General features: G+C 36.7%; 1 protein-coding gene across 3 annotated transcripts in view; it reads left to right on the top strand.

Annotated features, from left to right (window-relative positions):
- Positions 1-26,146, top strand: part of RBM26 (RNA binding motif protein 26) — a 50,924-nt gene extending 24,778 nt beyond the window's left edge. For 2 of the 3 annotated variants that reach the window (XM_033051409.2, XM_033051408.2), the window contains exons 13-22: positions 2,563-2,694; positions 3,718-3,789; positions 6,892-7,020; positions 9,162-9,236; positions 9,881-10,051; positions 13,805-13,909; positions 15,883-16,092; positions 19,080-19,166; positions 21,896-22,009; positions 25,328-26,146. In XM_033051409.2, coding sequence (XP_032907300.1) covers positions 2,563-2,694; positions 3,718-3,789; positions 6,892-7,020; positions 9,162-9,236; positions 9,881-10,051; positions 13,805-13,909; positions 15,883-16,092; positions 19,080-19,166; positions 21,896-22,009; positions 25,328-25,417 — 1,185 coding nt within the window. In that variant the 3' untranslated portion in view covers positions 25,418-26,146. The remainder of the gene's footprint in view (positions 1-2,562; positions 2,695-3,717; positions 3,790-6,891; positions 7,021-9,161; positions 9,237-9,880; positions 10,052-13,804; positions 13,910-15,882; positions 16,093-19,079; positions 19,167-21,895; positions 22,010-25,327) is intronic. The other variant, XM_033051410.2, reaches the window with a different exon arrangement.
- The last annotated feature ends 874 nt before the right edge of the window (positions 26,147-27,020 follow it).

Raw genomic sequence — 27,020 nt, 5'->3', positions numbered from 1 at the left:
GGACAGTGTCCTTAGCAATGTGCTTTAACTTTTGGTCAATGCTGAAGTGACCAGGTGGTTGGACTAGATGATTGTTGTGGGTCCCTTACAACTGAAACATTCTAATCTACATTTTTTTATTGAATTACAGAGGAACACCTTTTGAAAGTTGTCATGTTCATAGCACCATTGGCAACATATAAAAAACCCCAAAACTGCAGTTGCTGTTGTGAAGGGTAGATTTGTAACCAAGCCAAGTCTTGTGTCAGATTTGTCAGCAGTACGGTAGTGGCTGTACTCAAGGAGAAGAGGGAACCTTGGGTTCTCCCTGGCTCTATGGGTTTCTGAGTCGAGTCTTCTCAGTTAGCAGCTGGTGTAGCAAATCCTTCAAAATGTTTGTGTATCCCGTTCTATTGGATTTGCCATCAGTGTGGAGCAGCACATTCTGTGCTTCAGAAATATGATAGAGGCTCTGTAGAAGTGGTCACTTAATTATATATGCTGATATAATACATGAATGACTTGGTAGAGGATTCTTTCAGTTGCTGCTCTGAGTTGAGAATTCCTGCTTTCTCTTGATGGTATTAATTCGGTTTTAATGACATCTGTCTTGCTATCTTCCCTATTATTATCCTTTCAATTTTATCGATATCCTTAATACTTTGCCTAAAGTAGTGCTGCTCAAAATGGTATTTATTTTCTAAGCTTGATTTTCATCTAAGCCAGAAGAGGGCAGCGGAGTACGTCATTTGCATTCCTACATACGTTTCCTCTTACTCAGAGGACAGCCCGGGCTGCACTGTCAGCTTGTTGCTGATTATGCTGTTTGGAGTATTATTGGAATTTAACTCTATATTGCCAAACAAACATTCAATCTATATATTTGTTATTTTTAGTAGTCCCATAAGTTTTAGTGGTGTTAACAGCTTCCAGTAACACCACCTTTAGCAAGTTAACTTTGCTGGTTTGAGAATGAATTCCCCCTAGTCCTGGGGACAGTATTGAATATTCCTGCTTCACCAAGACCAGCCATTCAGCACGTGTAGGCAGACTGCATTTTGAAGTCTATTATCAGCACACAGTAACAAGAAAAACTTCGTACAGGAAATCAAAATTTTAAGTGCAATGCTTCTATCTTCTTCTCTCTTCTACCTCAAGGTGTAATATTTAACAAATTGTTGAGTCAGTAAACAGGTATTTTTTGTTCATAAGTCTTTCAGGAGCATGAATGTTTACTTGTTACTGAAATTAGTATTTGGTATCATATCTGTGAGTAGTATGGAAACGTTATACTTCTTCTTTATATACTATAAATACTTGCATTTTGTCGAGATTTCTGTTATGTTAATTAGTTATGGGTTAATTAATTTCACCTGCATTTGTAATGGCTTCCAACCAGATTTTTTCTGTGAGGCACCAAAGACAGGCTTTTGAATTTTCTTCAGTGTTAAGTCAGTTGATTTTTAAATTATCCGTTCAGTAGTATCTGGTCCAGCACAATTTCTTAGCCATTGCTATTTTATCAGCAGGTTTACTTTGGAAAACTTTTGCTGTAGAATTTCCAAGAGTGGTGGAAGTACTTAGGTAAAGATGGTGGGAGTCAACTACAATAAATCATCAAATAAAAGGCTTCTACCATGAAACAGAAAATAATATGCTCTCCACATCTGAGGTAGATAAAACAGGAAGTTGTGGGCTTAAAAGGCAGCACAAAAAGATTTAGGTTAAGTATTAAAAAAACATTTTCTAATGCCAAAGCTTACTGAAGCACTTCTATCTAGAGGGGTGACAGGACCTGTTTCATTGGAAACCTGAAAGAACGAGATAGATAGATACTGTCAGTAATGGCAAAACTGACTTTGCCCTACAGTGGAGAAATGGATTAGGTGACCTTCTGAGAGCTATAAATATGACAATAAGCTTGCTTGGAAGCATATTTTTTGGTCTTAACTGTTGAATGTTTTTGTCAAAGAAAAAAAAAGGAAAGGTGTTAGCTGTCAGGGTATATCCATGGCAGATTCAAAGATTATCTACTCTCTTTTCTTTTCCTTCAGTCCCATGACTGCACATTTCTGTATCCTTACTTTTATGTTTTGTCCAGGTAAAACACATAGGAGATGAGAAGTGACATATCACTGTAAAAAGTGAGATTGTCTGTGGTACAAGTTTGTATTATTTTTTCATAACTAAATGGTTGATGGTCAAAGAGTTGTGAGAGGAATCAGAAGATTTTTTTTTTTCTTTTTCTTTTTTTTTCTGTTTTGTTCTAACAGGTAGAATTTAAGTTAGCTGAGTAAATGTAATTAATAGAAATAAATCATAGTTGTTCGGTCACTTCTGTAAGCTGCAAATGCAAAACAGATGTTTTTGACACTCGTGCTACGCAAATATTCAGTATAACATAATAAATCTCCTGAAGTGGTTGTTTATCTGATCAGGTGAAAAAGCCGTTGAATGGTAGAAGGACAGAAGTGTAAACATAAATGCCATTGTAATTTCATCGTGTACTAACTGAATGACGTGTAGCAGCCTTTTGTTGTTAATCTTGTACTGTGCCTTTTGGGGTCTGGGGTGATGTTCCAGGTGATCCAGCCCTTAGTGCAGCAACCCACTTTGCCTGTAGTGAAGCAGTCGGTGAAGGAGCGGCTCGGCCCAGTACCTGCGAGTAATATTGAACCTGCAGAAGCACAGGGTGCCAACACAGAAGTTGCTCAGGTTTGTATTGTAGTGAGCAACTGAGTTGCCGTTTCTTTTCTGAAATAGGTTCTGTAGTCTATGAATGTTCCTGATACTTCTGTAGTGCAAGTACACATTTACTACTTCAAAGTGCATCTGCTTACATTTTTAGTGATGTTTTCCTATTAAAGTTTTCCTCAGTGCAATGGTATTTGGTTTTTTTTACCTGAGCACAGTACTTAATTTTTTAGTATTGTAGCTTTTTACATAGTTTAAAAAGAAAAACTGAAAGGCTCTCAGATTGTTTCAGGATTGTTGTGTTGTATTGCTGGTGTCAGATTTCAAAATAAAGTGAGTCTCTAGCCAAATAACTACAAGCTATTTTTTTTTAAAATATACATATAATTTACCTGTTACATACCTAAAACTGTTAGAGAATGAAGTTCTGTATCTAGAAGAATTTTCAGAATTTGTACATCACCCCTAATAAAAGGAAGAATGTAACCACAGTATCAGTGTGAATAATGACAGACTCTTACATTAGAAATAGTCTTTAATGTTTTATTATATTTGCAGTATTTCATTATTAGCATTATGCCATTGTTTTGGCTTACTTCTGGAGACCAGCACAAATCAAAACACATTTGTAGTTTAAATTTAAACAGCTTTTTGCATTTCATGCACATGTAATCTGCAAATGGCAGATTATAGAACACAAGAACAGTAGTGTATTTATAAGGGCTGTGCAGATAATCCTCTGCCAGCTAGCATGTCTTGAAATTCTTGCTAAAAATATGTAGGGTAATCTTTGATTCCAAATTTGGCTTCATATTTGTCTTACCCGGTTACAGACTGTTTGGGGTTGATTTTTTTTTGTTTGTTTTTGTTTTTTTTAACACAGACATATATTAACTGCAAAACCAAATACCTGAAATTAATTTTATCAACTGTTTGAATATTTTTATTTTGTTGCTTAGAAGTGTGGTTTTATTAAATGTTTTTTTCTAAATTGCTAGTGCTTGTAGTGTACATTTTAACTATAATTTTGCTTTGTTTTCTTAGAGTGTGACTAAATTATCTGTGAAGGATAGACTGGGTTTTATGTCAAAACCAGTTACACCAACAACTGAAAAGGTAAGAAAATGTCTCATATTCTCTTCTCTCATATTTATTTTCAGAAGAACTAATTTTTTTATGAAACCCCTTGTGTCAATATTATTTCATAACTAGAAATACAATAATTTGTGAAGGATTAATTTTAGAAAGCATAATAAAACTCAGCAGATGGTTAAATGATTATAAGAAGGACAAAAGCTGCTATTTTGTGGATTTTTGTTTAATCTGTCAAGTTCCTTTTATTCAGTCATAAAAAGAACTTGATATGTTCCATAATCCTGAGTTCTGTAGATGTGTACAAAAATAAATTCTAAAAATAAATAAATTCTGCCATTATATATAACATTATAGGAAACAGTTCAGTAAAAATGTTTCTGGACTTCTGTGCCCCTTAAAAGGTGATGTTGTAAACGTCTATGGTTTTATTTGGCTTTACAGTTTGCAGTACTTGTGAAAAGATAAAGGTGGAAATTAATGAGTATAGAAAGGATAAAGAGAGGCAACGTGGGAAAGATGCATCTGAATTGTGGTTATGAGCTATGTATTTTGGCCAGTGGTTCCAGTTCTCAGAATATGAAGTGGTTGATGTGTTTACTATAGTAGTAAAGTTTGTAATGCATGTTTCCAGATCTGTTTAGCCCTTCAAGGGACAGGCTTCCCCCAATGCTTTTAGCATTCATTTGAGAAAACTTGTAGTAGATAGATAGCAAGTTTTACCCTATAACATGATTCCTCTGTCTAGGTATATATCTTTTCTATTGGGAGTGAGTTTGACCTGAAATAAATGAAGCATACACTGTATTTCCCCACACACATCCCTTCCCACACCTTTTCAGTAGGGCAGTTGATGGATTATCTAACAGGTAAAATTCACTCCAAAGATACTTACCATTGAAAAGTAACAATACTTGAAGTTGATAATATTAGTTGTAATATTGGAAAATGTGTATTTGATTCATTTCAAGCTGAGTTGTCTCCCTACATGCATTGATCAAGGCTTCTTAACTGTATTTTGTTGTTGGTTTGATTAGTTCGATTTTTGGTACTCTAAATTAGTTGCAGATAAGTATCTTGCTGTGTATTCCTGAACTACATTTTGCATATATAATAGATGCTTATTTTAGAAATAGGAAGTCTGCTTCAGCTTGCATCTTGAATGGAAATACTTTTTTTTCTCACTGTGTAAGAGTTGAGTTATCCTGAAACACTTTTCTACAAAGAATAAATTTAATGCTAGAATGTTTTTCTCTTCTGTTGTCTTATAGCACAGATGTGATTTTGCTGAGTAGCTGGGCTGTTCACTGGATTTGCTGTGAAACAGCATTTTCCTTTGACATTTTTTGTAGTCAAGTTCTGAAACTTGATTTGACTTATTTTTACCTACTACTGCCTTTCTACAAGAAAATACCTTGCTTAGTTTGCAATCATTGTATTCTATAACCATTAGAAATAAAATGATTGACATCCATCTAAAAACAGGGGTGCCATGTCCTAGATGGCTTTTGGCGCATGATGGGAGTGCATGTTTGACAAGAAGTTTGCAATGAGAAGGGAGGTAGCTATTAGAGCAGGAGGAAAAGGTGATAAAAAAGTAATTGTGAGACCTTGTAAGATCTGTATAGGGCCTTAAAATTTCTAGACTTGTGAAGAGATTCATGCTATTCACACTGTTCCTTCTCTTGAATAGTATTAAGCGATTTAGAAGACCTTAGTGTTGCTTTTGACTTGTCTGTGTTGGTGGTGTGGCATGTCTCCTTACATCTCCTACATAAAAGAGATGAGGAGGTGTGACTCATGATTCAGGGTGAAAGGAATGTGTCAATATTTTTGTCTTTGCTTGATCCTCTGTTTGTTTGTCTTATAGTCTATCCTAAATCTACTGTGTAATAGAAACTGTATGACTGGAATATGCATACTTTAATGTTCTTTAATAGATCTGGAAAAAAATCTTTGTAATGGTCTGCTTAGAGCATTTTGTACCACCTTCTACAGTACCCCATAACGTGTTGATTTCTTTTTGCTGCTGTTTTCTATGCACTGTGTACTCTTGAAAACACTTTACTGTGGGAAGCAATAGTATAAATATCACACTGAAGTGCAAAGGGTTTATATGAACTGTTCCTGTTGTAAATTCTTCTAATCTCTTGGTCTTTTCTGTCTATTTCTTGTCTGTCTCTTTTGTTTTTCTTCCTGTTGGTGGGCATTTTGTCTATTTTATGGAGTGCATGGTGAACAATAGAGAGTCTGCATGCGTCTTATAATTTTCCACATAGAAAGTATTTTTAAACTCTTGGAAATCATACCAATTGCATAATTTCTTCTATTTACTAACAAGGTGGACAAGATCATGCCTATATTATCTCTAGTACTTAGCTGTGGATTTTCCAGTATTAGCATGCCCAAAAAACTCTTTAAGGAACATACTAAGAAAACAGTACAGTTCAAATCTTCAGGTATTGTGGAGATGTGCATAGTATGTTTTAGAGAGATTGTGAAGCAGTCATCAGTGTTCTCAGTAAGTCTGGAGAAATTTCATACCTCATTACAAATGTAGTAAAGAGAATAAAGATACATAGGAGTCTCTTCCTTTTCTGTATAATGTTGAAGACTTCTTGTACTTTGAGTTACTTCTTGCAGATTGTGCAAGTTCTGCTTTGCACCAGCTGTATATGAATAGAAACTGTTGTCTCTACATTGGACCTTAGTCTCTAAAATGATGTTGAACTTTTGCTTGGAAAATTCATACAGCCATGAAATACTTATTTTAGACTTCAAAACACAAAAACAACAGTTACTCTTGCAAAAATCTCAATCTTCTCTTTCCTTAGTTATGCTCAAGTATGTAAATATTTATATATTTGAAACTTGGAAGTACATAAGGAAATTTCAATGGAGAGGATTTATAATCTGATGTTGATATCTTACATATCTGATGTGGTACTGCCTCTTCAGAAACTGTTTGACTTCAACAACTCAAAATATAATTGCTGCACCAAATTTTTATATTCATATCATCAAAGGAGACAAAAGAAAAGACATATATATTTTCAAGCACTTATATGGGTTTTTTAAAAGATTTAAATTCACTGGCAAAAAAAATAAAACGATTTCCTCCTATAGGTTTTATCTACTTCTACTGGCTTGACAAAAACTGTGTACAACCCTGCTGCTTTGAAGGCAGCACAGAAATCTTTGCCTGTTGTTTCCACTTCCGTGCTAGACTCTAATGAAGCACAGAAGAAAAAACAGGTAAATTATGCTTCTTTTTAAAATGGACCTAGGTTGGGAGCTTGTGACCTAGAGGTAGAGCACTATGTATATTCATCTCAACAATGTAGATGAAACTTGTTGCAAGATTGAATTCACTACAATGTTTTATTTCTCCCCCCCTAAATATTACCAGAAAATTCAGCATTGTTTTGTTATTTTTCAGTGTATGTTCAGGCAGTGTAAGCAGGTTTAAAACTGTAGAAATTCAAAATGTGAAACACTTTTTCCTGGAATCAGAACCTACACGTTGAGGTATGAATTGTCTATTGTGAGTGAAAGGGAGTATAGTATAGTCACTGTTCTTCTCTCTTGAACTGTTCTGGAACTGGCCTCTATTCTCAGTGTGTTTTGTACGTGTGGCAAAAATTGTTTCTTCGAGAGAACTGAGAATTTTATGACTCTGCATTTTGTTGTTTCCAAGCTATAGTTCTTCTGCACCCACTTTTATTTTTACATAGTGCTAGGCTGTCTTTTTTAAATTTATATTTCAAAGGAAATGTATTTGGCTTTAATAGGTCACTCAGTTACTGTTTAGCTTGCTTAGAATTTTCAAGAGAGCACAGCAAAACTCCTTCTTCCGGTTTATTCTTGCCATTTAGAGAAACTAAATGCAGGACGTTGTGTGCCTTACTGTTTTTTAACCACAAATGATGAACACAATACTATTGTATAAGTTACGTCCAAACGTAAGTGTTGAAATCAGTATAATTGTTAAAGATTTTGGTCAAATATGGCTAAATTTCTGAAATTTATGTCTAATGTAATTTGAACTAGCAGTTTGTAGCTGCTCGTGAGTTTTGCCATTGGTCCAGAATTTAAAGAAAGCAGTTCTGATTTTTGAATTTCATTTCATGTTTGTCCCTTAACATATGTTTGTAGAATTAGAGCTTTTACTTTTCAAGATGCTAAGTACTTGTAAAATGGTAAAAAACTTGTAATAACATTGTTGACTCATCATAACACCTGTAGAGGTTTTTATTTGAGAGAGGGCACTGAAATTGTGCCTAATTGGCTCTTTATTAATGTGATCTTGTGCTCCTTCCTGCCTTCAGAGTTTTCTGTTACAATATACTAGTAACTTGTGGAAAAACATGATTTTGTGGGACTTGCTCCCTTCTTTTCCTCCTGTCTCCCTGACTTTTTTTCACATTCATCCCCTTATCTTACCTTCCCCTTTCCCTTCAGAAAAATGATTGCACACTGTATTGCAAAACTAACACTTCATGCAGCAGAATTTGTCAGTATTTGGGAAGACATACATAAACCTGACGACTATTTCTTTTTCTGTGGTTGTTGTGCATTTACAATCTCGTGTAAGATACTCCACTTGCAGTTGATCCCAACTGATCATCTTCTGCGTCTCCCCTACTATTCCATTAAATATGTTGATACCAAAGCTCTTAAGGGTTTTCTGCTGTCTAAAACTTCTGTATTTGAGAACAAGAGGCAACAGCTTTCTTACAAGCACCATTAGTAGGCACTGAGCACAGCAAGGGTGGCATCTCCTGTGCTTCTCATTCAGAGTGCAATATTGTCTCTTACTTACCAGTTTCAATTCATTTCAATTTGCCCATTGCCTGGTCAAGTTCTGTTGTTGGCAGATGGAATAGCTGTACTTGTTGCTTCCCAGTTAGAGGGCTCAGACACAAAAGAGGTGCTTTTCTTTGGGTGGCACTTCAAGGTTAGAAAATAGAATGTGTTTTCTTTTTAACTTGTAACATTTCTGGAGACTGTGTTTTAATTGATGGACTTGATTTACAGTTGCTTTCAAAATAATTGTGCTCACACGTTTAAACACTTGCATGCTATACCTCTTGAGATAGTGTTACGTGTTGCCTTTCAGCTTTCAGTGGGTTTGTGAATGATGTTACTTTATATGTGAGCAATAATAAAATCTTCCCAGCACAGATCTAACTAAAAAAGACAATTAGATTTTTGTTTAATGTAGTGATGGACTGTATTCCAAAACATAGTTGGAAATATCAGTACCTTGCATTTCCTGTTACTATTTTTTTCTCTGTTATTGTAAGTTACTACTGTGTAGTTGCCAGGTATAGTATATTATTCTGGCATTATGCTTCAAAGTCTAGAAACTTTCTGTAATCTTTTTATGCTTCTAGGAAGCATTGCGACTTCAACAAGATGTGAGGAAAAAGAAGCAAGAAATCTTGGAGAAGCACATTGAAACACAGAAGGTAAAATATTGCATTAAAGATAGTCACCAATTCAGTTATAAAATCTCAGTTCAGTGTAAAATATTTCAGAACTTGTAAGAATGAACAAAAAAATGACCTATAAAATAAGCATTCTCTTAGAATGGCATTATCATACTATTTTGAGTTTATGGTTTTAATCTAACTTGTCCCATTTGTTCACTTTAAAAAAGCATTACAAGCTTATGCAATTTATGTCCAGTTTTAATTGATGTTGCCTAATCTGGGAGAAACGTGTATATGTTTGGGAGAAGGGAAAGCCTAAGTTCTGCTTGAGAAGAGCAGGAGAGAGTGATGTGGAAAATTATGCGTGACTGCACTTAGGCTTAGGAAGAGGAAAAAAACCAAAATGTCATTTAAGTTGAATAAAATTTTGAAATAATTCAAGTGTGTTAAACAAATCTGTCCAAATGAATTAGAAATATCAGATGTTCATGAGGAAACAAAGCAGAGATTCAAAGATTTTGATTCAGTACAATGTGTTAGAAGTTGTATGTGTTGATTTGGAAGTCACAGCAATAGAAATGCAGTATTTGTTTTTTCCTTTAGTTATAATGACCACTGAGAAACTGATCTGTAGTAGTAGTTGCTGAGTAAAAAGACTTTTTTTTTTCTGAACTGGACAGATGCTGATTTCAAAGCTGGAGAAGAATAAAGCCATGAAGTCAGAAGACAAAGCAGAGATCATGAAAACACTGGAAATTTTGACTAATAGCATTACCAAGTTAAAGGATGAATTGAAAGGTGTATCATCAGGAGGAGGGACTCCTTTAAAAAGCATGAAAACTAAAACTCAGGTACTCAAGTTTTGATCAGCTTTTTAATTGATGAATTCACATGTTTGTTTCAGGAGATTAAAAATGAGTAATCCCATCAGCAGTATTTAAAACCCTAACTGGTTTAGTTTTTAAGTCCTCTTTGAAGTGCAATTTGTTTTGCTTTCTTATCAAAGCAACATAGTTAATTAAAACCATGCTGTTGTCTAAAGGCTGTATCTGCTGTTACAGAGATACTGCATCATCTAAAAGATCAAAAAAAACCAAATCAAAAGTCTTATGATTCTTTTTTTTACTTTGTCCAATGCTTTGTGTGTAGTCTATTGCTTTCTTAAATTTGTAATAGAAATTATGAAGATAATATTTCTTATGTGAAAGAAGTATAGTTAGGCTGCACAAATATCTTCTGGTCAGGCTTAATATGGAAAACAAACTGTACTGCTGTGTAATTTCCTGTGACTTTTTCGTGTCACGGAAATTTGTCAATATATTAACCTTTTGAAGATTGAAAATTATACTGATTGGTTTTCCTTTGATCTAGGGGCCCATATTTGGATTTTACCTGTGAGAAGCACTTTTTCCTCTCCTACCATTCTTGTTGATATATGGCTGTTACCAGTTTCCCAGTTGCCTAAAGATGCGATTATATTACCTTTTTAAAATGCAGTGTTTTGCTTTATATAGAGGCATTTGTTCATAAATAGATCACAACCTTGAAAAGAAATACCAGAAAGAAATACTGAAATTACCTCTATGTTCTCAACTATAGCTTCTTATATAGTGTGTCAGGAAAAAGTTGAACCAACATTTATTTATTCTGAAAATAGGCATAGATTGCTAGGGTGGTCAGACAAAATAGGTTCTGAGAGAGGTGTTGGAGTCACCATCCCTGTCATGTTTGCATCAGGTGTTGGGTGATGCAGTTTAGGGGTTACAGTGGTAGTGCTGGGTTGATGGTTGGACTTCATGATCTTAAAGATCTCTTCCAACACTAATCAGTATGATTCTTGCTCCAGGCCTTTCCAGTCTCAGGATATGGGATTGATGAAAGCAAGTCTTTCCAGTACAGCTGAGGAGTAGGAAGGATTGAGTACCTCCAGTGTTATCATGTCCTTTGTTGCCAGGTCCTTTTCAATGTCCAGCAGTCAAACCACATTCTTCACAGCTGCTGAGTGATGTGTTGAAGCCCTTCTTGTTTCTCACCCCCTTGCCAGATTCAAAGCCCTTGGTGGACTTCAGCTTTCCAAACCAATTACCTGCATGCTCAAGACAATTTCACTGTGGTCCTTTTGTGCTCCACCTCTTGTACACCTTGGGTTTGAATATAAGTTCTTAGAATCATCATGTTCATCCAGGCAAGCATCCTGCCACCTTTATTTCCTACATCTTCTGGAACTTGGAGAATATAACTCTTGGAAATCATCCTGCCTTTCTAGCAATTACCCAGACCCATAGTATTCAAATAGGGGCTTTTTTCCAGCTGTCTGAAGAAGGCCTCATCTACTTTTACATGACTGGATAGTGTGTAGTACACACACACTGCAATATCTCTTGCCTTAGGTCTGCCATCCGTCCTGACTCAGACTTTCAGATGGCTCATCACCTGTCCCCAGGCAGAGCTCTGTGTGTTCATACTGCACTCTCTAATGAAGAGCAACTCCTACTCCTTGTCATCCTGGCTCATCCTTCCTTAAGAGACTGTCCGCTGTACCACTCCACTGTTGTTTTTCTGTGCTGTTTCTGTAGTCCCAGGGAGACTGTAGCCCTGTAACTGTACACAGACATCCTGTGCCTTCTCCATTTCACAAGTTTTTTGTATTAGTGTATAGGCTCTTTAGAGAGACACTGATTTCCCAGAAAAGGAAGGAGATCTTGCCCCTGTGATGCTGTTGTTTAGGCCCTCCCTCATTTGTATGATTGGTAAATTTATGTTTGAGATGGTTCTTCAACCCAGTTTTGTTTATCTGGAGATCTCTTCTGCCCACATCACCCTTTGCTTGGTAACCTGGTCCACCACTTCCTTGTGTGATAGTTGTTTATACTAAGAAAAAGTGAGGCAATACTTATGTTGAAGTTTTAATGACGTTTTTTAGCTGCTTTTCCATTTCCTTTGTAATATGGAAAATGAAGAAAGATTTTAAGTAAACTCACTTCATAGCGGACAAAGTTCATTATCTGTGTGCAGTTTTGTTAACATTTGAAACAGCAAAAATGACCAGCTCCATCTGACTTTTGTAAAAGTGAGAGTTTTACAAAGCCTTTGGTTGAGATTTACAACTTTGACGATTTTCTGAAAGACTTTGATCTTGGTTCTCTTGCATTTTGCAAGTGTTTAAGAACTGGACAGCTCCGAAGAAGACCTGAAGATATGGAAGATGAGGCCCCCATGACTGTGCCATTATCTTTACCTATTTTTGCTTCTTCCAGTTCATTCAGATTACAAGAGGCTCATCTCCCTTAAGTGAGAAACCTTTGCTGCCTCTTGGTGTGTCCTGAAGGAGGTATTTTCTTCTTCATACTTGGCACAGCTCTGTAATAGAGAAGTTTTCATTTAGACCACTAATAATAAACCTCAGAAGTCTTCATTACACCAGTGTCACTGGCTGCTCTGTGAGTGCTAACTGCTGGTCATCATTAAACTTCAGAAACGCTTCTTTGTCATGTCATTGATGTATTGCAACACAGTGGGATTTGAGAGAAACACTAGTTCCAATTTTAAAAATTTGGAAAACCATTATACAGGAGATAATGGATTTTTTTCATCTGGTTGCAGTAGGTAATCAGAAGATGGGGCTGAATAAACTTGAGGTTGAAGTTGCCACTGGAATAATGCAATTTTTTTTCCTTTTAAAGATTCTTGGGAGGGGGAATCACCTTGAGGGATCACCTTTCTTTGTCAATGATGATGCTTGGTTTCCAGCTGTCACAAGCGCAGAACGTTCATCTCTTGACATCCAGCCTTTCCAAACATTCCATGCTGTTGTTTTGCATCAGCATGTGTAAACATAAAGTGTTTCACAATCCTTCATAACTTTTTTTATAGTTAACCTTCATTTGTGATGTCACTGAAATGGGTGGGTCCTGCTTCTTCTATGAAAACAGAGAAGACAGAAAAACTTCACTTTGGATTGGAACTTCAAGTTTTCGCAGTCATATAAATCCCTGCACCTGTGTGTTTCCAGTGAACATGTCTTAATTGGTGTTCAGAGATATCTTTCTGTTTCATATATGTTTCGTGAACTTTAATAATTTTTTTAAGATACTGTGTCCTGGAAGGTAACTTTGAGTGCATCAGAGACCAGTCCTTTGTTTGCAAAGGTCTTGTTACTTCCTGCCTTTTTTCCAGTGCGGTCTGAGCAGAACTACCATTTGTGCTTTTGCATGATGACATTTTAATAAACTTAGACACTTTTTCTCAGTACTGATCATAGATTTTGTATTCATTCATAGCTCTACTACCTTTTCTTTTTCTTTTGGTTCATCTTATCATCATAACCTTAGTCTCTTGAATTCTTATTGTGTGTATCTTTAGAAAAAAATCCATTAGGTTTGACTTTGCTTGGTCTAAAATGTTTGACATCACAGAGTTCAAATGAAAGTTTTACTTGACCACAAAGGCTCGGCTCCTAAGCTTGTGCTCGGTTTGTTTTTGAAGGTGGAAACCCAGTGTAATAAGCAGTATACCGGCAGAGTTACAGCTTTTTAATGAACAGTTGTTTCCGTAGTAGAGAATGTCAGTTGTGGAACTAATAATTTACTGTAACAATTTCTTAGATGCAGAAGGAGTTACTAGATACTGAACTGGATTTATACAAGAAGATGCAAGCTGGGGAAGAAGTTACTGAATTAAGACGAAAATATACAGAACTGCAACTGGAAGTATGTTGTGTCTTCTTTTGTAGCAACTAACTTTTAATCAAATATTTTCCTTTTATTATCGTACATATTGTATCATGAACTATTTTTAATTCAGAGTGCAGTATTAAGTTACATGTAGATGGAGACATTTATCAGTAATATTTTAAAAAAACATTTTACTGCAGTGGAATTCAGAAATGGTATTGTCTTTAATTGTGATTGCTAATCTGTTTAAATTCTGTAACTGTTTAGATGATATAATGTTCTATAGATTTGTGGTAGTAATGCTTTCTTGACAATGTGTATTGTTTTTAAATTGTTGCCTGAAGGTCTTTTTTTTCTGTGTTTGACACAGAAAAGTTAAGAAACACTGCTTAATCTTTTGTTCTTACGTGTTAGCATCCTTTTAATGAGATTAATCAAAAAGCCTGAGCTGCCAAAAGTTATAATATTACAGTGTTGGTTTCAAGAGGAGAACTTAACAAAAGCAGATACATTGTTTCAAGAGGTATTGAATGTGTAGAAACACAGTTTTTTCTTGCAGTACTTGCTTTGAAAAAAAATCGAGATGGTAGTATAAAATTCTTCATATGTGTGTCTAATTGAGAAATTATGAACGATGTGGGTGTTGTTCTGTGGTATATTGCACTTTCTTGCCTATATGATTGTGTAATATCTACTTGAATCACTTGATAATCTTATCTCTTTTTACTGTTAAGCAGGGCTGCTGTGTCGCTTAAATTGCTCTTGTCTTAATGAAGTTTGGTCATGTCTTATGTATTACTGCATAGGAATACATAGGTGCAGTGAAGTTGCATTAAAACCTTACTTTAGAACTTGTTATGCAGCTTTGGTAATTTTGAAAATAGTTTTGCTAATAAAGCAAACCAGTTGAATAGAGATGACACAAAAGCTTATGTTAACAACGAGTTTTCTGATGGTGAGTAATGTTGGATAAGTGTACTGAAAGCTTGTTTATAAATTCTGTATCTCAGAAAGTACGTGAATTGAATGACATATAAAATAGGAAAAGTAGGTGTACATTCAAGATAAAGTTACATCATAGCTGACTGCACTAATCCTACCTCATTAAGTCATCATCTCTCAGTAAGTCTGTTTGTATTTTGAGTTAGATAAAAAAGAGCTCTTTCAGGACAGTAATAGTTAAATGAATTTTCTGAAACCTTTAGCAAATACCAAGAGAAGTAGATGAAGAAAAACAGGGTCATCAGTGATGCACGCTTACCTGTTCAGGGAACAGGAAGAGATATATCCCTTGTACAGATTACAAGAGGGTTCTACCCCCCTCCTTGATGTTTGTTTGATCCTTCAGTATTCTTAAAAATTATTTTAAAAACTTTTATTCACGTATTGTGCTTGAGGCTTTGACTCCTACAATATTTAATGTGTTGTTTCTTTGACTCGTAACCTGTTTTTCTGTTCCAGGTGAGCCTGACTTTACTGAAAGAAAATCCAAATAGTTTACAGCTTGTTTCTTGAGTCAGCATGCCCCAAATTACTCATTTAAACATTTTAAGGTGTTTAAAAAAAACCCAAACAAAGAACAAAACTAAAAAAAACCTAATACCTCAGGGTTCTGCTTATAAAAAACTAAAAAGCAAATTAGATACTATTGTAAAATTATCTGAACAATTTAATGAATAAAGCCATAAGAAAATTATCTCCTCATGGGTATCACGTTGCTTTTTCCTATGAGGAATTAATCTTCACAGATAAGGGCTCTTTTGATACCTGATTCTTGTTTCCTATTTCCATCCCATTATTGGTCTGGTAATAATTAACCTTTGGTGAATTAGCTTTTGAATGTTATTTAAGTGTTCACCTTCTGTTGTTTTAAGACCTGCTAGCTTCTCTTTCTGGGGCTTTTTGGGGATGTTCTTTTAGGAGACATCAGAATATGTGTTTGTTAATTCTGTCTAAATAGTGAGATAGTGAATTTTAATCTCTTGGTCCATTATGTGTAAACATCTTAGGCTGCCAAGCGAGGGATTCTCTCTTCAGTTCGCGGTAGAGGGGTTCACACGAGAGGCCGGGGTGCGTCGCGTAGCAGAGGCAGAGGAATCCGGGGCCGGGGCAGAGGCAGAGGAGTTCCTGTGCATGCTGTGGTGGATCATCGGCCCAGGGCATTGGAAATCTCTGCATTTACCGAAAGCGACAGAGAAGATCTTCTGCCTCATTTTGCGGTATGGCACAACTGCACTTCTTTTTTTGCTTTGGATGACATCCTTCTATTGAATGACTTGTTTTCTCCTGATTCACTTCATCTGGAAGTATTATGTAGGAATGAATCTTTAGCGCATGGTGTGCAGAGGATGCGTGAGGGAAAGGTAAACCAGGAAAAATACACTATTGCTTCAGCTAGTTATAGCTGTAATCATATAGCATTTACAAGGCTTTTTTTTTTTTCCTTACAAAATTAAATGGCTTGTGATAGTTATTTAGTTATTTGCTCGGACATATGTAATGTTTTTACAATTTTTTAGGTACAGAAAGGTAAAATAATTGAAGGAAAGGTGAGAACAAATACTGATTTATCGCCAGCCTTTCAGTACCTGAGGTCTGTTCGTTCTTTGTTGAAGTATTTTATCAAGTTCTTAATGAAAATTTTATTCGAATATTTTCAGTGCTTTTGCACTACTTCCAGAATTTGAAAGTCACAGTGAAAATTGTGCAATTATATGTACAGTAGTTTCACGAATACAAGCCGCACGGATTATAAGCCGCACCCCGGTGCCTCGACAATGTTGCTGTCTTTGTCAATAGATAAGCCGCACCCCGAATATTAGCCGCACTTTCGTTCGTCGCGAGAATCCGTGCGCAGCTTTCACAAATTGGCCAATTAGTAACAGGATCGCGGCATAGCGGGCTTTACTGGCTCGGGGCGGGGCCAGGCAGGCTCGGCCCGCTCATGGTTGCTGACGGGGCCGGCCGGGTGGTGCTGCAGCCGCCGCCGGGCTCACTGGCCCCCCTCTCCCGTCAGCACCGCCCCGCCACTGCGTTTACGTACTCGCCCTGCCGGCGGGCCAGGCACTGCCGCCGCTGGCAGGCATGCCGGCCGCGTTGCCGCTGCGTTAACGTAGTCGCCCTGCCGGCGGGCCAGGCACTGCCGCCGCTGGCAGGCATGCCGGCCGCGTCGCCGCTGCGTTAACGTAGTCGCCCTGCCGGCGGGCCAGGCACTGCCGCCGCTGGCAGGCATGCCGGCCGCGTCGCCGCTGCGTTAACGTAGTCGCCCTGCCGGCGGGCCAGGCACTGCCGCCGCTGGCAGGCATGCCGGCCGCGTCGCCGCTGCGTTAACGTAGTCGCCCTGCCGGCGGGCCAGGCACTGCCGCCGCTGGCAGGCATACCGGCCGCCTCGCCGCTGCGCTGTTTACGTACTCGCCCTGCCGGCGGACCAGCCACTGCCGCCGCCGCCGGGCTCGCTGGCCCCCCTCTCCCGTCAGCACCGCCCCTCTGCCGCGTTCCCTAGCCCTGCCGGCGGGCTGCCGCCGCCGGGCTCGCCGGCCGCCCCCTCCCGTCTGCACCGCCGCCGCGTTTCCTCGCCCTGGCCGGCACTGCAGGCCCCCGCACCGCCGGGCTCCCCCATGCTGCTGGCCCCGATTCTGCTGGGCTTCCCCCGCTGCCAGGCAGCCCCACCCGCCGGCCTTCCTGCTTCTGCCATGCTCCCCTGCACTGCTAGCCCCAGTTCTCCCGGGCTCCCCCGCCATGCTGGCTCAGGCTCTGCCGCCCTCCCTGCCCCGCCCTGCTGGCTCAGGCTCTGCCGCCCGCCCCCCACACTGCTGGCCCCGCCTCTGCCAGGCTTTCCCACCTCTGCCGGGGCCGGCCGGGCTCCAGCTTGGCTTTGGGCTGCCGCGGGCTCTCACTTCCGTGTTGGCAGCTTTTAGAATTTTGTTAATGTATTAGCCGCCCCGGAATATTAGCCGCACTTCCGGGTTTCCACCAAAATTTTGGTCAAATTGGTGCGGCTTGTATTCGTGAAATTACTGTAAATCTTGAAAAGTCATCCAAGCATTTCTGTTTAATAATGTACTTAAGCTTAAGTAGTCAGATCTTCTTTCTACTTATTTCTTCTATTTTCAGTCTAAAAAATGATAAATTGACAAACATAATTTTTAACAAATGTTTCTTTACAAATATAATAGTGAAGAATCAACATGAATTTATAAAAACACTTATCCTCCATTTAAAGAGTATAATAAAAGTAAATATGCCTATTTTCTGGAATAAATGCTAAGAATATAATGTCAGTCTCCATGTGTGCCACCCTCCCCTTTCTTTGTTTGGCAGTGATTCTCTCTGACAGGACAAGTCCAGGAGCCAGTTAGTCCACTGAATTTTACTCCAGACAGTGTACTTAATATTTCCTGTGAGGCAGTAATTTAAGAAGCTTTAAAAAAAAAAAAATCAAACAATGACCCGTCTCTCTTTTTATGGGGAACTTACTATCTTTAAGTCAAAATAATAATAAAAAAGAAACTTAGTGACATGAACAAATACAATTCTATTCACGATGTTAATAGGATAACACTGAGAAAAAAAAAATGATTGAATTTTGCAGGTTGCAAGTTTGGTGTTTTAAGGTTGTTTCAAATTCCATTGGAAATGTTCTGAGCTGTATTTCTGTTTCTTTGATACCATACCATAACCCTGTGCACATCAGCAGTGCAATCCACTTGCACAGATGTAGTTTTCTGTTGATCTTCGCAGCTTACAGTAGTGGCAGCATCAAAGGTAGCAGTATCATCGTGGCTATTACAGGTCATATTATTAAGATGCTGAAATACAGTCAAGTTTTCAAACTTTTTCTACAGCTCCTGGCTCCCAAAAAATATTTCTATGCAAGAGTTTCATAATAGGCTAATGCAGTAATTTCAAGATCCCTCATTTCTAATCAGAAGAGAAAAACTGAAGCAGAACAGCCTATTTCTATCATAGTTTTTTACCTCATACCTATAGGAGTTGGGAAATCCAGAGATGAGAGCACTTCGGTGTTCTAGAAGTACATGTACAAGTAACTGTATTCTTGGCTAGGACAAATACTCTGGCATTAAGACTGTGAAGTATACACTGTTATAATTTTCTACTGTTTTTGGAGGGCATTTGATTTAGGACTGCATTTTTAGAGGTGGGAGAACTATTTTACTAAACTTTTTTTTTGTTTATTTATCAAAAGCAATATGGTGAAATTGAAGATTGCCAGATAGATGACTCTTCTCTCCATGCGGTGATTACTTTTAAAACAAGAGCAGAAGCTGAAGCTGTGAGTACAATCTTTCTTGAAAATACACTGCAGCATTCAAATACTTTCTGTTTATGTCACAGAAAGAAATGTAATACTGCTAGCTATTTTTAAACTATTGACATAAAAGTTTAAATTAAACAAAAATGTCGGAACTGGTTATTACTGAAATTCTTATGAAATTAAGTTTATAGCAAAGTGAAGTGCAGGATGTAAGAGGGAAATTAAGAGAAACACTTAGGAATTGCTATTTAGATGTCTTCATTTATTTGCCAGGTTTTTTCACCTGAAGACTTGGTACCCTTATAATCTGTCTGGAATTTCACTGACATCTTGCAGAATCAACCTGTATATTTACTTTGGGATGTAGTAGATTTACTTTGGTAGTGTAAATGGGATTTGATCTATTTCTTTTTTTCCCCTTTCTAACGTGTTTTTTAGAAATATATGAAATTACAGAAGCAAAGAATTGCAGAAGTAACTTTCAGAAACTAAAATCCAGAGTTGACTTATGTTATAATTCAGTCTCATTACATATGGGTCATTAGACCTTAAAACATTTGGCTCAGCAGGACTCCTGCCTTACTTAGTCCATGGTGTAGGCATGTAATATAGGTATATTATGTGATGCTGAACAAATTAATGAACATAGGTTTTCTGCAAATGACTTTTTTTCTTTAAAATCCTTGTGTCACTGTTGGGTTGGAGTATTCCTGGAAATAGTGGGGACTATAGAAAGAATGGATTTATATTTGCAGTATGGTTCTGTGGAAAGATTTCGTTTTGTGTTTTTATTTTGCACAGATTTTGTCTTGTGGGGTTTACCTGAACACAGTTTTCATACCTGACCAGACTGTTCTCTTGTCTTGTGATACCAGTGAGGTGATTGTCAGAAATAACTGCTGTTTACAGTGCAGATTAACTGCTGGGGACAATAGTTTTGAACACTTAAAGTATAATTTATAGTTAGTTATTTTGATATCCATGTCCCAAAGTAGTTTTACAAAAACATAGAATTTGTTTTGTTTGTGAAACTCTTAGCTGTAGCAATGTTGAGCACTTAGCTGTATGGAGATAGTATTTATTCTGTAAAAAAGGAGGTACAGTTAATGGTACATGGTGTATACTGACTAATATAGGAAAAACAGTATTGCACAGCTGTATTGAAAGAGCACAAGTTCAGCAGTGAACAAAAGTTCTGTTTGAAGATAAAAGCTTCTGTAATTAGTATATTTATAGATGAATTGAAGCTGGGATTGTAGTTTTGGGGCTTCCTGGTATTGGGTACTTCCTTTTGCAGTTTCATATTCTTTGGCATTGTCATTTACATAAGAAATATTCTTAAGTGTGGAAAGAAAGCTCTGCTTCCCTGAAAAAAAAATAGGTCACCTAGAACAATAATCTGTTTTTGTGGCCTATCCAAAAATGTCTTTACTTCTCCCAGATGGCTCAGGATTCATGATCAGTGTTTGAGATGTCCAGGTTCTGGTGATCATTAAAATATTTAATAGTCAATTTTGTGTTTGATTACACTTTGTGTCTAATTTCACCATCATTTTAAAATGAAGGTTTTATGAAAACTCTCTTCAGTCAAATCTAGGAAAATTTGTGTATTCTTTAAGTTATTCTTACATATTAAATACATTTCCATAGGAATGTCTTTGTTTACAACTAAAGCATTAAGGCTGGCAATTTGAAAAGTTGTAGAAGGTAATCATAAAACACCTCTGCTGAAGCAAATGGTGAAGTAAATGCTTCTAATATTTTACCTTCTTAAATGAAAATAGGCCTAGGCTTTATGATCATATATGTTCTAGCCTAGAAGGAAGAGGAAGATTCCCTATTGTAAAATGTTGCATTTTTATGTAGTAGTAATTTCTTCCAAAGATTACAAGTTATTTCTGGACCTAAATGTCACATATAAGTACTTCTAAAAATTCTAGTTGTGTGACATTGTGATGAGACCATGGACAAAAAGCTCCTGAGCTGCATTTTAATAAGCACAGAATCTTTTAAATTTATCATAAATTTATATGTACAGATTTAAAATTTATATCTGGGGACTTTAATATCACACAATTCATGTTCAGATGTCATTGAACATGTAATTGTTTCTACATTTCACATTATGCTGTACTTTCAGATTGTACTATAAATCTTTTGTGACCATGACGGTTATTTCGGAATGTTGCTAACGCTGATTTATGCTCATTCATGTTACTTTAATTTGAACATACTATTTCCAAAGCAACCACTTAATGTAGCTGGTACTTAGAAAGACATGAATATCCCATAAGTTAGAATTTTTTACATTTCAATTACAACAGCTTTACAGGAAGTGGAACGTTTTCCGGTAGATTAAATTGTAATCACAGAGGGGCTTTTTTCAGTTGTTTGGTTGTTGGGTTTTTAAAAATATGTTAAATCATTTGTGGGATGTCTTACTTCTTCCAGTGAGTTATGCATTAACAGTTTTGTGTCTGTCTTTGAAAGGTGAGGAACTCAGCAAAATAATACTAAAAAACACGAAGGTGTTGGTTAAGTATGTTACCCACATTACCAAATGATTTATGCTTTTCCACGCTTATTTTCTTCGGAATGTATTTTCATCATTTTCCTCAAAGGATGTATGAAATCTATGTGCAGTGAATGAAGTTTTTTCATTTAACCTAGTAGCAGTATGAACATATTGCAACTTAGACTTCCTTTTCTAAAGTCACGTGTAACTAAGGTAGTTAAACTTGTTTTAGGCTGCAATTCATGGATCTCGTTTCAAAGGACAAGAGCTGAAGTTGGCATGGAACAAGCCTGTTGCTAGTATGTCAGCTGTTGAAACAGAAGAAGCTGAACCTGATGAAGAAGAAGTAAGCTTGCTTTTTCTTTATTTTTATTTTAATTTTTCTTTTTTTAAGATGAAATAATACAGCTTTTTCAAAAAGAAAATTTATCTGTGGATTCATACTTGTGTTTTTTAATCTAACTTGTATTATGATATCAGAAAGTAATTTTTGTGTGTTTCTTGAGGTTTAGGGTGTTGAAAGTCTAGATGCTTTGCTTTTCCTTGCAGAAATACTTCATTTCTCACATAACAAAAAACTTCAGAGGATATATTTAGAAAATGGAAGGCACAAGTTTGAGTTTGCGTGAGAGAGATAGGGGATTTTGTCCAAAACATGAGTTTGTGCCATCTGCTTTTGGCTCTAATTTCTTAGCAGATCGTATTTCAGACTCTAATTTTCCTTCCTAGATATGACTCAGATGATAACAGGTGAAGGAATAATTCAGAGCATTTTCTGACTTCATTCAGACATCTAAAGTACTCTTGCTGAGTGTTAGTCTTCATCATGGTTCATGAGAGATACTAAAACCTTGTCCAAATAATCCTGGTTGGTTAATGTAGGAATAGTGGGGCAATATGTATTAATGCAATCTAATTCATTAACTCAAAATACCTGTGCTTGTGAATTCAGAAAGATAAATGTCACCTGGGGATAAAGTCAAGCAATCTTTTACCAAATTTATTTACTGTTAGTTAACTGTATCCACATAATTGGCATGGAAATGTTGAAGTGCCCCTTGACTTACTCGATGACAATATTTCGTCTGCATCTTTTTCCTCTGGATTTTTGTCAAGTCTACCACAGAAGCAACTTCACAAGTTTGCTTTGATACAGCCAAATTTAGTTAGTTTTCTTACATTTGGTGGTGTTCACTTTCTGCTTTTTTCCTGAAGAAAGCCACTTTGTGTGTTGCCTTCCTGTCTCCAGAAATGCTAATTTTTTTTTTGTGTGCCGGTTGAAGATAGACATATTAGACATCTGTACATTCTAATTTACTGAGTGCTACTTTTCCTCATATACACAAACATCAAGCATTGTCAGATGGTCATGAGCTGTGATTGAGCTGAGAGACTATGTTACAGAATCTTCAGAGCATCTTAGGTGTTTTGTCACAGGTATTTTCTCCTTCAGGGAAGTATTGCCTGGGAAGATCAACAGCATTGTGTTGATGGAAGGAGTCTGCATTATTGAGAGGTCTCCTTGAATAACCACTTCATTGAGACTTTATGTGTAATGAAGGAAGGGCATGCAGGGATATGCAAACATTTCAGCAGAGTAAAGGAACGAAAACACAGATTCATTGGTAGGTGAACTAGAGAGAGATCCACCATTTAACTGCCTTAGCTAATTATTCCTATGGAAAATACCTAGGAGTTGAACTTGATCAAAACCCTTACTGTTCATTGATTTTGTCTGCTTGCTACTTAATTGGTTTGATAGCAGCTATTGTAAACACGTGAAAAATGTTTTCTTCATTATTCCATATCTATACTGCGATGTTAGTTCAGCTGAGTACTATGCTAGAGAAGGTAGCTGGTTTAAGACTTGAATGAAACTGAATATTTGTCTCAAAAAAAGAAAAAAACCAGGAGCTATATAATTCAGACCAGTGAGATTCTTAATAATGAAACAGGGTTCCCCATTCCATTTATGAAAATAAGAGAAAAGTCTTTTGGACTTGAGTGCTTGAGAAAATCCTTGGTGAGTAGCCAGCTAATTTCAAAAGCATCTGGTCTTCCTAGATGCCTTTATGTTCTACACCTGGGTGTCTGACTAAGAAGTTGACTCTGCTGAGTCAATAGCTAAACCCTAGGAAGAGTATAAAACGTGTAGATACAAGTAGATATAAGCTTTTAATCATAAAGAGTTGCAGTTCAGGGACCTCGAGTCAGATGTGGTGTCTTTGTAGTTGAAAGGCCTTGACATGTATTTATGATATTAATTTATCTGGTTTCTTTGGAATCTGCGTAATGTCCTGTAACAGGGACTTCTACTGTTCAGCTGTGTCTAGCCTGAATAAGTACTGTTCTATTGGGTCTGCCACCTACATGTTCTCTGTTCACTTTCTTTAAGATTCTTAATATACAGGGACGCTGTCATACTTCCCCTCAGGTATTTTCTCACCCTGTAGTTGTTTCCCTCTATGGAAGCTTGGCTTTTTGATCATCTCTACTACCCCTCAGTCTTGTGCTCTGTAGTGTTCTGCACTCTGCACTGCCCAGGACTCCTCCTCTTGGGCTGTTGCACTGGTGTATTTTAGCTCACTGAACATCAGGGAATACCAAGGAAGAATCTAAGTCCTCAAAAAGCTTCTGTGTTTTAGTCAGGGTCAGGCTACACAGGCATACATTGACAGATGGGTCCGGTGTCAACAGAGCTCCCTTTGAAGCTGTGCTTTCCGTGTGCAAGAGTAATGAAGACAGTAGTTTTTCTCCCTCTTGTAAAAGAGCCTGCTGGAAAGAGAGAAGGCTTAGTTCTAGGCTTTCTTTAGCCTAGAGTCTCCTCGCTTTCAGAAGACTTTTTAATTTTGCAAATCAATCTTCGCACCTCTTGCTGAATTTGGAAATACTGTAGCACAAAACCTACAATTCCTTAGACACAAAGAATAAGCAAGAAAGAACACAGCTGCTCTATAATAGCTGGGCAGTTTTGCTAGGGAAAGACATCCTTGTGTTTTAATCCTTTCTTTAGCTATGGCAGAGTTTGCTGTGTTAGGTGTGATTGTCAAAAAATTCCCAAGACAGGGTAGTTTATATACTCCCCTGTGCCTATATGTAGATAGAAATTGAAGCAACTTATATTGAAAGGCTTTGAAGTCTGGAATTGAAAATACATAGTTAGTTTGAATTTCTCTTAATACCTGTTGCCCTGCGTCAATCGTTTAAATTTTTGTATTGATTTAAGTCTTGATTAAGATGTCAAAATAAAAAAATCCCAGATTCAACCTTTTTGATACTGTGGAACAGGTGGATTAAGCTCTTGGATGAAAAACAGACATAGATACTATGAGCATGCAAAACCCATTAGTTTTCAGTGTAGAATATTAAGTTTCATGGGACATAGCAGCTTGGACATGACATATACTGAAGAATCAGAAAAGCTGTTTAAGGATGAGGTGCGTCGTCATCTTGAAGTCTATTGAGAAGAAAAAAGTTCCATTTACTATTTAGTAATATATGTATGTAAGATACATATCCAGTGTACTTTCTTGAAAGCATTAATGTTTGCCTATTCACAACCAAATTTTTTTCTTTACTAAAGTGCAAGTGCCCGAGATGTGTATTTTCCCTTCTGATTTTTAACATTTTCTGATATAACACTTACCATATTTTTCTCTTGAAGTTTCAAGAAGAGTCTTTGGTGGATGACTCACTGCTTCAAGATGATGATGAAGAGGAAGAGGAGAATGAATCTCGTTCATGGAGAAGATGATTCAACTGATCAACGATGATGCTAGAACTGCACCTGTGTTGCATTAGTATTACCTAATGTACTTCTGCATCTTTGTATTAAAAGGGGTTTTGTGATGAAGTTGGATTCAGATATAGATTAAAAAGCAGCTGGTCAGTTATACATTTTGAGAGATTGATGTTTGAGTTACATTTCAGTAAATGATTGCTAAAGACATCATACTAGGAACATATGCAATGTTTTTATTACATAGTTCTACAGAAAGTTACAGAATTCTTTGGGTTCTTTGTAATTTACTGAATTGGTCAAACACAAATGACCAAAAGTTGTTATAACATAGATAATTTTTGTTCTATTCCAGATACGGAATGAAAATTTGCATTTAAAATCTTTGTGAATGTTTTCAGAAATGAATAGATAACAGTACTAAACTGAAGTCTCTAAAGTTATGTATTCATAATATTGCATAGTAGTATGCTTAGGCTTTACTATGTACTAGCCTTTTGTTGGATTTGTGTACGTATTTTACCTATGGGTTTTAATGATAAAGTGTATGACTGCTTTGCATATAAGTCCTTATGACTTTAAGATGTTAAAAAAATAAAGAAATGGAATGGTCTTAAAAAAAAAAAAAAAGAAAAAAAAAAGCAATAACCAAAAAAACTAAGGCAATGGTCCTTCATGATAAAAAAAAAAAAAAAAAGAAAAAAAAAAAGAGAAAAGACCATTCCAAATGGCAACCCCCACCCCCATGTTCACAAAAGGAGCTTGAATCACTATCACTTACACTAAAATAATACTGAATATATAAACCCAATCTCAATCGTGTTTTATCTACATTCACACATGGTGTACTCTGCATAATTATTTCTGGGTGTTCTGAATTTAAAGTGGTGCAAGTCAAATTTTAAATAGAATAATACTCCAGCAATAAGGAATTTTTTAATATCTCTGTACTGTGCAACTCTAGAAGAAACTTTGATGCCACAAAAATAACATGCAGTGCTGAAGAACAATTTAGAAAAATATGTGAGGAGAATCTGAATAGTTAGTAGGTAATATTCTAAAAATTTGAGAATACAACTAATGCGTTTTTTATATTCTTGTGTTTTTATGATTGCACTTGTTAATTTCAAAAGGAACACTTGGAAAATCCTAAGTACACACTATAGCACATATTCACCATTACAAAATACATGAAATATTAGTGTACTCCACAAAAAAATCTTCATTGGCTCTTTCTAGCAAGTCTTTCTGATATATGAGGTCTGAAGTTGCTGCTTCGGAAGGGGAACTGCCTACTCCTTTGCAGTAAAAGACCTCTCAGAAAGACATGTTTTTATTTCCATTTAGTGGCATTTTACTGGACTAGTTTCAAAAGGAAACTTGTTTGTTAAGTGTTAGTCTTGATATTGTTTTTTTTTGTTTTGTTTGGTTTTGAAGGGAGTGGGTGGGGTGTTGTTTTGATTTAATATTTCCCCTCCATTCATTCATGAGTACATCATAAAACCAGTCTTATTTATCATCAGATAAATAAGTTGGACTCGATGATCCTTGTGGGTCCCTTCCAGCTTGAAATATTCTGTGATTTTGTGATAGTACTTCAGTTATTAGGGTGTTTTCT

This window comes from Catharus ustulatus, chromosome 2, assembly GCF_009819885.2.
Source record: "Catharus ustulatus isolate bCatUst1 chromosome 2, bCatUst1.pri.v2, whole genome shotgun sequence".
NCBI classification, from domain to species: Eukaryota; Metazoa; Chordata; class Aves; order Passeriformes; family Turdidae; genus Catharus; species Catharus ustulatus.
Note: the sequence above shows the minus strand (reverse complement) of the source record. Positions and strands in the feature narration are given on the sequence as shown.